The 11,427-nt window shown below is 32.3% G+C and overlaps 1 protein-coding gene across 2 annotated transcripts in view; it reads right to left on the bottom strand.

Annotated features, from left to right (window-relative positions):
* Positions 1 to 1,591: 1,591 nt before the first annotated feature.
* LOC148616095 (uncharacterized) overlaps positions 1,592 to 11,427 on the bottom strand; it is a 34,214-nt gene continuing 24,378 nt past the window's right edge. For both annotated transcript variants that reach the window (XM_088582793.1, XM_088582794.1), the window contains exons 18-23: positions 8,256 to 8,378; positions 5,530 to 5,661; positions 4,873 to 5,007; positions 4,145 to 4,264; positions 2,545 to 2,676; positions 1,592 to 1,779 (exon numbers count right to left, since the gene is read on the bottom strand). In XM_088582793.1, coding sequence (XP_088438919.1) covers positions 1,634 to 1,779; positions 2,545 to 2,676; positions 4,145 to 4,264; positions 4,873 to 5,007; positions 5,530 to 5,661; positions 8,256 to 8,378 — 788 coding nt within the window. In that variant the 3' untranslated portion in view covers positions 1,592 to 1,633. The remainder of the gene's footprint in view (positions 1,780 to 2,544; positions 2,677 to 4,144; positions 4,265 to 4,872; positions 5,008 to 5,529; positions 5,662 to 8,255; positions 8,379 to 11,427) is intronic.

Below are 11,427 nucleotides of genomic sequence, written 5' to 3'. Positions count from 1 at the left end.
CATTCTTTTTCATGATAGGAAAAGGATTTAATTACACTGCTAAAGAGATACAAATCCACACACATGTTGAAATTATAGATGACTTGCTTATGTCTGTATAACCTATCAACGACAATTGAAATACCCAAGACTTCAATGAAACCATTTCGTTTTATAGCAGACATTTTTACGCTTTTTTTGTAGAATCTCGCGTCGCAAGATTTAATCGAACTCGTCTCTAATATTAAGTGTCTTTCTACACATTGGTTAATTAACTTAATAAATATAAATATTGATCATCCATTTACATGCTGTCGCAGCATTGACAAATAACAATTCCTTATTTTTATATACACAAACAAAAACAAACAAAAAAACAAACAATCAAAATACAAAACAAATTAATCAATTAGACATCGTTTGTTGAGTGGTGTAAGGCTCTGGACTTTGTGCAGGCGGTGTTGCCATAGATGTCATAAATTTGACAGTTCTAACATCGTTGGGAATTGTCCAGACCCTTCTATATATATACAGGTTCCACTATCAACATCACAGGCATACCTTACGTTTTACGTTACATAAGTATAATTGGATGCTTAGTAATTTCTAAATATATTAAATCCGTCATTTAGCATTAATAAATACTGTAAACAAAACTCAATACATGCAGATTAAACGCATGGTTTTCAATAAATTCCGCCTTGTAAATCGACTAACATCATAAGTCATCAACAAAATTAATTCAAGTCAATATTCAATATAAAAACAAACCTTGATAAAACCCGTTGTCGTTGTTTGTCACGCTTTTAAACCGAAATTATAATCACCCAGATACTAGACACCAGACGATACAAGAGAGAATTGAATTTTATCCCCATTTGTAAAAATTAAACAAATAGCTATTGAATTGGTGAAAATTTGAATTATCTCGTCGGATAACCTCAACCATATGTCCGACCGTGGTTAAATTTCGCGCCGATGTAACTGTACCATTAATCGTGTCACTTTTTATAATCAAACTGTTAATCAGTTTTTAATACACAAAAAAATTGACATTTCATGTTCAAAATTGTATATATATTACTTGAATCGTGGATCACAAATTGGTGTTTACGGTCCGTCTTAATACGGAGTTTAGGCATATTTGAATTCCCGGTTTTTATAATTGGTCTGTTTCGTCAATTTTTAATCGCATAAATCAGTTTTTGGGATACTTGCGTCAAGGTAGAGGCACCATTTATATACTGTTACATATCATTTAAATAGAGGTTTAAAATCTCATATACGTAGTAGAATACCTTTTCAAAAATTTCTATAATGGACCTTTTGGCATGCCTTTGTCTGTAATTAAAAACTATTTATTATGAAACCGAGACATATAAAACTGACGACCTTTCTCAGCAATGGATATTTGAACGCATGAATTGAATTGAATTATAAAATGTTCTGCTTGTACACAAGAGAAAGAAAGAAATGCTGTGGTATACCAAAGTGATCTTCTTTACGTGTGTAAAGTCCTGTAAAGACTACTTCATAAGATTTGAATGGCATTTTTCTTATCATTGTCACAATATTGAGGAAGTGCTGATTAATATTTCAAACAGAATAAAAGTTTCATGCATTTTCAAAAATTCCTTTAATTTTGAAAATGAACCTAGCCGTTTCTGCTACAAACAGTGCCAACATGTTTGGAATTTCCTCTCTGTTTACATTCGCAATTTGATCGTTTTTTACCGTAATAATCAACAGCATCAATTTTATTACCAGCGTTAACACATTTTCCATTGGCGTCCTGGCACACTACAAGCAAAGAAGGTATTGCAATATAGAATAACATTTGCTTTCACAAAATTTTTGATGATAGTGACACAAGCAATTAAGCAATATTTGGAATTTGTAATATGTAATTTTGTTCCTTTCATAACCTTTATTGTTACATCCTAGATATAAGCAGATTTACAAATGTGTCGCACCATATAGGTGTGTATAGTGTGGTCTCTTACGTTCGAGTTCCAAAACTGGGTTATTTACTTTTTTCAAATCAGGAAAAAAACTCCTTATATCAAATGACTTTAAAACGCGTGTGCTTATTTAATAAGTTCATGGTTCATGTTATTTAACACTTTCTATCAATTTTAAAGTCACGGTGTCTGAACAATAGAATAACTGATTACGATATTGTTGGAAATTAGGTATATACGTTTACAAAAAAGCACAATTTCTGTTTTGTTTACTACATGTTTGATTAGACATTCACCGCAGAAATCAACAGTATCAGCTTAAGCTTTAGGTAAAAAGTTTTGTATCACATATTAAAGATTGATATTTCATCTACGCTAATTATTCATTATGTCTGACCTCAAATGTGCACATGTCGATAGCAAGGTTCTATTGATTGATAAGACCATAATGACAGCTTCTGTGTATAATTACGAAAAATGTTTACAGTCAGTCAGTATCATAATACATGATTTACAGGAGTTTACCAAACTCTGGTGTCAACTACCTTTGTCTTGTCTTGAAAAGTTACCTATAACCTTACATGGAACATGTATTAATGCTTACTGTAGTTAATATCATAGCCAAATCTGTTACCAGTCTGTTTACATGTCAACTTTAAACAAATCAGTTTACCATAAGGTTCAGACCAAGTCTCTCCTACATCACGGCATTTCGATGACAGGTACTCCTTACATCCTTACAAAACATTTAAATAAGAATAGAACTATAGAAGGCTTTTACTGAACAAGCTGATAAAAGAAATACCTTGATAGAAATCAAAGTTGTCATGGGATTTTGATATCTATGTCGGACAGTTCTTTATAAATCAATCTAGTTTCCTTTTTATAATTGTTCATTAAACAAGGAAAATTAATGAAAACTAGTCAAAAAGGAAATATTTGTATATCTGTGCACGTGAACTATATTACATGTAAGTACAGAATTTAGACTGACAAACGAAACGATGAATATTATATTGAATGCATCAGTTATGTTTTCGATCGGCACGTTATATGTCATATTATAGCTAGTTGAAATAGACCAGTTCCAGTTTCAATTCAAATCTAGGTAGGCTACTGTGTAATTTAAATAGCTCTCTAGGTAGAAATCGGCCCTATAGTATACCAATGTGTCCTACTTAACTACTTCAGAACACCTGTGTGATATATTGGACACTATCTTAAGTTTGAATAGCTGTCAATTATGATGACCTTAACCTTGTAAATCACTTGTATATACAGTACAAGCTACCCAAACATAGTGGTGGATGGTATGATATGGAGGTTAAGGTCATCATAATTGACAGCTATTCAAACTTGATAGGCAGTGTCAAACAGGTCACAAAGATGTTCTGAAGTAGATTGGTAGGACACACTAGTATTATAGGGCAGATTTCTACCTAGAGAGCTATTTAAATTACTCACTAGCCTAAATAAATCAGTATTGAAATTGGAACGGGTTTTTTTTCTCAATTAGCTTTATTAATATATAAATAAAGGGTTATAGAGCAGTTATCCCTTGTAAATCATTGTCACCCCGAGGCATGACAGAACTGACTTAAACTGAACTGTTGTCGATTTCGCAAACAAAATCGTAAGTGTGAAAATAGTCGTAGGATATGACATCGTAATACTCTGAAACAGTATGAAGTCAAAACCTGCGAATAATTTTAATAGCAATATATTTTTGTGAAAAGTATCACAGGTACTTAATGTTGCCGGAACCAGTTGAAGAGTCTTCGCGGCAGGGTAATAGATACAAAAATGTTACCCATGAAACATGTGATAGAGCAGAATATTTTGAACCAATCAAAATACAGCAAATTGACATGACATATGATAAATTATATTTTTGACATACATTGTTAACACTCTGATGTGTTAGGAAGGATTGATGACCAAACGAGGCGTATCTGATGCATAGTATATAGCGGTCATAGCTGACCAAACGTGCGTACCAAGTTGAGCATTGTATAGGATGGACGCCTAACCAAACGAGGTGTACCAGATACCGGTTCGTTTAGAGGAGACAGTTGACGAAAGAAAATGTAACAGATCCAGTTATAATGACATCACTAACAATTGTATTACTGACGGTTAACTGGTTATGCTAACTCAAATGGAGTTTAGGTGGTTAAACTTTTTCATTAAAAAATATCGCTTACCTCCCTTTGTGAACTTGTACGTAGCATACTGCTTTTCAGCGTTCCACATACATTTGTATTGAAAACATCCTTTATAACTTTCATATCCAAACTCTCTACATATCTTATCGACTATACAGCCTTTGAAAAATAAAGTTTAGTTACAGTCTACCCAAAATGTTAAACAGAGCAATTTCTATGTTCTCATCTATTCAAAACAATGTGGTGTCCTTCTTATTTGATTATTTACCTTCCAATTAAAACATAAAAACATCAATACTAGGGGTTCATTTGTTTGAAATGAATAACAACTTAAATCTGGAAAAGAAATTCATACATGAACATAAAAAAACAAAGTTGTCTGTGCATCAAAATCGTTACTGATTTGAATAAGTCTAAACATTGTAAACATTACCCATCGGTTTGGTAAGTCGAATGCTAGCTTGATGTCATACTGCAATAAGACTAAATTGTGCATACCTGATGGTTAAACTCCGTAGGTATGATTTATTCTTAATTAAGAATCCATATCAATGTGACGCTGTAGTCATTTAACGAACTATTTAACATCAATATTTTATTGGTGTGTTACTTTCATGTACTTATGTTCAATATGATTCAATCATGAAACTTGTAATTAATAACGTTGTTATGTTAGTTGTTTAAAACACTTCAGATTTTTCTCATACTGTGATTCGTGAACATTGTCTTATTCACAATCTGGAAGAAAATTCTTTACAGATACTTACCGCTTGGGGTTGTCTTCAGTTGTCTTGTAAACCTGTTGTTTTTGTCCTTTTTCACAGAACACTGTATTTGGTAACAAGATTTTGTAGATGGCCATTTTTCTCCATTTGAACGACAAACACCGTTGTGGCTACATCCTGTCAAAAATAGATCCCAAATTACTGATTATGATTTACAGGAAAGAAATAATTCAAAAATCAATTGAAAAATATTTCTTCGCCGCCCAGAAATTTAAGCCCGTTTTACACCTTTCAATAATAACTTGATTATTATGTTCTTTAATATTTCGTTTTTATTATACAGTTTCTGTTGTATCCGCAACAGACTTAATAAATTATCTGATATAGCTAAAGTCTTTCCTTTGAGTCTTCATTATCTAGCTAATTGAACAGTCAAAAGTCGATGGTTTTATGTACAATTTTCGTGCATGTTTTTATCTGGTAAGGAACGGTAAATAAATCCAAGGCAAAACGACAAATTTTCCTTGCCTGATTCCGGATTTTCTCCAGAATGAATTAGTAAAAAAGCTTTATATAAATACAGAACTTTCGGTGGATTGTTTTTTTTAATTAAAAAAACAAGCATATAGAAAAGATTATGCTTGTTAACAGCGATAGTCCCTGAAATGTCATCAAGATTCATTATAGCCTCCAACATACCAACGCTAACTGGTTTGGTTACCATATATATCTGACTGTATCTCATCTCTCTCACACATTGATAATCTATACACTTAGCTTGGTCTGTCCATACAGACTTTTCGTCTTTACAAACACCATTTACTTCACAGCCTACATTCAAAAGTTTCGCAATTAATATTAAGCTTTCTAATCTTCCTTAAACAAAACGCTTGTTTCTTTCCATTTTACACATGCATTCACATGTTTGTTTAAAATATTTATTATAAAGTAATATTAAAGCAAAACAAAGACATTTTCAACCATGATCATTCCATTTTTAACGAGGTCTTGTTACCACTCAAAACATGTCAAACATATACAATATAATCAATGACTTGCAGCAGTGTCCACAATGTTGGTCTATTCAAAATTGTAAACAAATTGTTGTAACTGGATGCAGGCATCAACACTCCAAAAGTAAAATCAAAACCTTATTCACGGAATGTTTAAAGAGTAATCAAGGGAATGTAATCCAGGGACAAAGACCAGACATGGAAAACAGACATACACAACAAAGAACATAAAGTAACTAAAATCATACATAAAAAGTAACAAAAGTAAATGAGCAATTCGGACTTCACTAAAAACTGGGAGGATGGACCAGGTGCACCGGTCGGGTAAGCGTCCTGTGTGATTCTGGAAACACCCGCCGAGTTGTTCATAAAAAGTCAAGTACGGGGTAGACAAACGAGGAAAGGAAACTATGACCCGTTGAATAAATCAGTTTTCATGGTGCAGATGGATACACCACAACGATCCACGAGTTCATGATGACGACCATAAAACTTCTGTAGTGATGACTTCTATCTTGTAGCAACATAACCCTGTTCCAGAAGCCTATTTGTTAGAGTTCTAGCACGATACAAAAAGTCTGGGTAGTTTCGGTAAGCTCTGGCATAACGTATGAGTTGTGATATGAACACTCCATACGCAGGTGCTGAAGGGATGTTGCCTCAGATGAAAGGAAAGTTGACAATTTTGAATGAAAAGTCATCACGTTTGTCGTAAAGTTTGGTCAATAGTTTTCCTTTCCCATCGATTTCTAAGTGTAGGTCAAAATATGAGGCTGACTTCACAGTGTCTGTAGTATCCCTTATCTCAAGTTCTTTCGGGTAGATGCGATGTATCAAATCCCCGAAAGTAGGACTGTTTAAAGATAATACGTCATTTATATAGCGGAAACTGAGATTAAAGGATCTAGCTAAACGAAATTATTTCTTTCGGATCAGATCAGCTATAAAGTCAGCCTCATAGGAGTGAAGGAAAAAGTCAGCAAGTAAAGGAGCACAATTTTTTCCCATTGGAATGCCGGCAGTTTGTTGAAAAACACGTCTACCATACTGGACAAATATGTTGTCGATTAAAAATTCCGGCATTTTTTAAACATCTTCCTCTGTATATTTGGAAAATGATTTGAAATTATTTCTGACAAAATATGAGGAATCTCTACCAAGAACTATATATTTGTATCTAGGTGTATCATCTATTTTGGAAAAACAACGATGTATAATGTTTTTAAGTCGGAATTTTAACTGAGTATTGGGAAAAGAAGTATACAGTGTTGAAAAATCATAGGTTTTTAATGCTATTATATTCAGATAATAGTCTTGAACTGATTGTCTCCAAAAGATCTTTCGAATTTTTCAGGATCCACATTGAATAAATACCACTAGTAACACGTATTGTGGTAGAACTGTAGACCCTCTTTGACAGTTGTGAGTATAGAAGTTAAAAGTTTTGAAAGAGGTTTGGTGGTACATTTTGCAGATTAAGCTATGAAATGTTGTTTGTATGGATTCTTGTGGGGTTTAAGAATCAAGTACATAGACTCTTCTTTGGAGAGTTTGGTAACAGCATAGGTCTCATCACTGCTATTATTTTCTACGTCTACCTCTGATAATAAACATTGGATGTAAAACGTTTTTCAGACAAAAACAATGTTGTTGTGGGCTTTGTCTGCTGGTACGACAACATATTTGTCATGTATAGTAGACAATGCTTTTGCTACATCGAGGTCTTTGAAAACCGATTGACCTACTTAAAACTTTCATTCGTTTCAAAATTAAAGACCTCACGGCCTTAAAACCACTCTGATAGAGAATCAATGTCTTCTTGTTCTCGTTTTATCCATTTTCTCGCATAGTCCTCGACGGCATCGTAAGAACTTTAAAGTTATAATATATAATTTAAGTTGAGATTTTTACTACCATACATATGCACTTAACATTTTCACATTGTAGTATATGACGGCAAGATTTCGTAACAATCAAAACTTATTCACAGCCACATATGATTATAATATAAAAGGTTTAAACAAATGATAGGAAATAACAACTTGTTCTGAACCATTGTCAACTAACGCAAAGCAGGTTTAAGATTTGTATTGTATTTAAAATTAGAAACATTCCCTATAATTTTATTTTTTAATTCAGATTTTAAGAATTTGTTCGTTGTGAAAACGTTATTTTGTTTAGGACCGATTGATGTTAATGACGTCACAGTAACCAAAGCAAATGATTCAAAATAACTTGGTTAGCTCATAGAGAAACAACCAATCAGAAAGTTTGTTACAAATCAAATTAAATTATTTGAGATTAACATTACTTTATCAAGAAGAGGTCAAATTTTATCCCCCTTTTAACCAAAACCGAATTTTCATTAAGCACAATTCACTTCCTATCTCGAATGCTAAATCGTCACATTACCTCCTCCGATTATTGAAAGCTGGGGATATTTAGAACCAGCTTTTTTCTCGCATCTGTACAAGAAACATTTTTCCTCGATCTCTTCGTTAATTGCCAAGCAATTGCCCTTTTTGTCCTTACATGCTGAATACAAGCAAACAAAATATATGTTAAATGAAAGTAGGGGCATGCTGAAAAGTAAAAATGACAATACTTGTTACATGAAAGAGAATACATAGGTCATTTTTTATTATAAGGTTATTCTTTTCTATCACGTATTAATTTCATTTTTACTATCATACATATGCACTCAACATTTTCACATTGTAGTATATGAAATACCCTTATCGACGGCAAGATTTCGTAACAACCAAAACTTATTCACAGCCACATATGATTATAATATAAAATTTAACTATCGATCTTCTCTGATTTAAAAAAACGTTGTTTTCACAATATTCTGTACGTATTATCAACATTTATAGCTTCCATTGCATTAATACTAACTTCTTTCATTGAATCAGCAAAATTCAATAGAATCGAAACTGGACAAATTTGGCAGCTAATGCAGCTTTAATTTAAACTGCACAAATATACATCTTATGATAAAAGTTATCTCAAAGGTTAACACAAGAGGTTAGGAGAGTTACATAAACAAAACACATTTAGATTGCAATTAAAACTTAATTACGTTCCATTTAATATCAGAAGGTGAACAGTGATGACAATACCGGTCCGTCTTAACACTGCAAAGACCGGTCTTAGTGCACTAAGACCCATAAGACGACGTTTTTCTGAAGTAAAAGTACTACCATTGGAATGATAATTTAAAATTACTTAAAATGCACTAAATTTAGTTTAAAAACAGTCATTAATTCGTTAGAATTGTAGTCTTTTGTGCTAACATTTCCGGCACGTGCCGACAATCCTATGTGTAACAGACCATGACTGAATAGAACCGACTAAACAAACATAATCGTGGGTAACAATTTAGAAGTATTTTAAGAGTGGAATTTATCAGTGATTAGAGTTTTAGAAAATAAATGTTGATTTAATAAGTGGAAGGGGCTTAAATATTTTATTTATTTATTGTTTTTTTTTGCAATTTTTGTTCTTGTTTTTTTTATTCATAGAAATCGTGATGCCGAATTTGAAAAAAAAACCTTTAAAAGAAATGTCTAAATAAACAATATTAAGTCATACGGTTTCAAATATTGGGACAATAATTATTACATTAATAACATTTATGGCAAGAATTAAGTCAAATTGAAAATATTTGCACGAGGTCTTCTATATTTTTATGTCTCTGGTAAGTTGGCACTACATGTTTTCCACCTTTTGAACGATTAAAAGAATTCTATCATTTAGTTAAAGTCTCTGATAAAGAATTTCTTTCTTCTCAGTAGAATTTGAAAACCAGCTCTTAAAAGAATACTGGTTCAAGACTTCATGAGTACAGATTACAAAAAAATAGGTACCGCCTGACAGAGTGAATGAGATTAGCATTAGTGGAGCAGGTACCAAATAGTTCATAGTTTCCTGATCCTAACAGGATTTTTTTTATGTCCGTGAAACGGACTCTTACAACGTTACGTAGTGCAGATCGTACAAGTGATGGAAACGATCACTGTACGAATTGGGAACCGATTAAATTGAACAACATCTTATAATCAAATGGGAAAATTCTACTGAGAAGAAGGAAATTCTTTATCAGAGACTATTCTGCTTGCTAATATTATAAAATCATGCAGTACGAACAATTTATGAATCCAGAACTAAGATTCATTCGATCCATTTAATGGACAAAATAAAAATGAAAATATCGGGAAACAATCTTGTCCGTATTATATGTAACGAAAACAAAAAAATCAATGCTATTTTCTAATTTCAAATTAGATGAAAAGTTCTATGTAAATGACCAAAAGACTAGTCTAGACAAGCAGCTTACGTAACTAAACGAAAACCAATGTCTCCACCTTGCAGTTTTTAAAGTAGAACTAACAAAACTATGACGTGTGTATTTCAAACTGTTAATAAGTAGAGACATCGTTTCCAATTTTATGGCATTTTATATGCATTTACTTTTATTGTTGAAACTGAGTAAATTTTGAAAGGCTTTACTATGTATTTAAAACATTTTCAATGCATTATATTTTTAACTTCAAATAATAACGAAACCACCAAGAGTTGATTATATTTATATATGTTACCTTAGTATACATATTCTTGAAACCATGTACGAAAAAATAACATAATTAACGTTTTAAATAAGATTATCACTAATAAACAAAATCACCCAAGTCAAGCTTGATTGGATTTTACTGTACGCATCATTGACTTTAATTAACGATCATTGGACATCAAAGAGCCGTGGTCACGTGCCGGAGAAATTACACAAAAGACTAAACAGTGAATGATCCAATGACTATTATTATATTAAATTCAGTACAATATATGCATTTTTAAATAACCTCTCCAATAGGTAACACTTTTACTTCGGAAAGATGTCATCTTATGGGTCTTAGTGCTACTTTTGTGGTCTCAGTGCACTAAGACCGGTCTTTGCGGTGTTTAGATATACCCAGTACCTTATGAGAACGCTAAGGAATCATTATTCATCAAGTGGGTTTAGATCGTTTGCGGATACAAAATAGTTATCGTTTACATATATTTATTGCAAAACTCGTGTTTCGTTTAGAAAACCAAACATCCATTCAGATAAAAAAAAATCAGATTATTCCGAACACAGTAGCATTACCCAATAACAATTTTCTTCGAATTTCACATGGACTCATCAAGTGGTTTATGATGATTTCGGTGTACAAGACTGGCACACCACTATTTTTCCAAAATAACTTTGTATTAAGAAAACACTGGAAGACAAGTTGTATTTGTACATCAGTTAACATATGAGGTTTTTTTTTTTTTTTTTTTTTCATGTTTAAAATCGGCTGGTGGCATCTATTCACGAATTAAATGCATAGACATACAGACCCCTTAACAAATCTCCGCTGCAAATTTAAAGCAGGGTACACCAAAATTATCATAAAAATACCAATCTAAATGAAATTTCTTGGTATAATTGAATACATTTTACACGAATATGCAATTATAACTAAGTCTTATTATTTCAAACTTTCGAGGCAAAACCGTTTTTTTTTTAAAACATGTATATATCATTTTTTCTTAACAT

This window comes from Perna viridis, chromosome 5 (genome assembly GCF_037379345.1).
Source record: "Perna viridis isolate PV_CMFRI_1.1 ecotype Kerala chromosome 5, ASM3737934v1, whole genome shotgun sequence".
In the NCBI taxonomy this organism is placed as follows: domain Eukaryota; kingdom Metazoa; phylum Mollusca; class Bivalvia; order Mytilida; family Mytilidae; genus Perna; species Perna viridis.
This window is presented reverse-complemented; position numbering and strand designations above follow the sequence as displayed.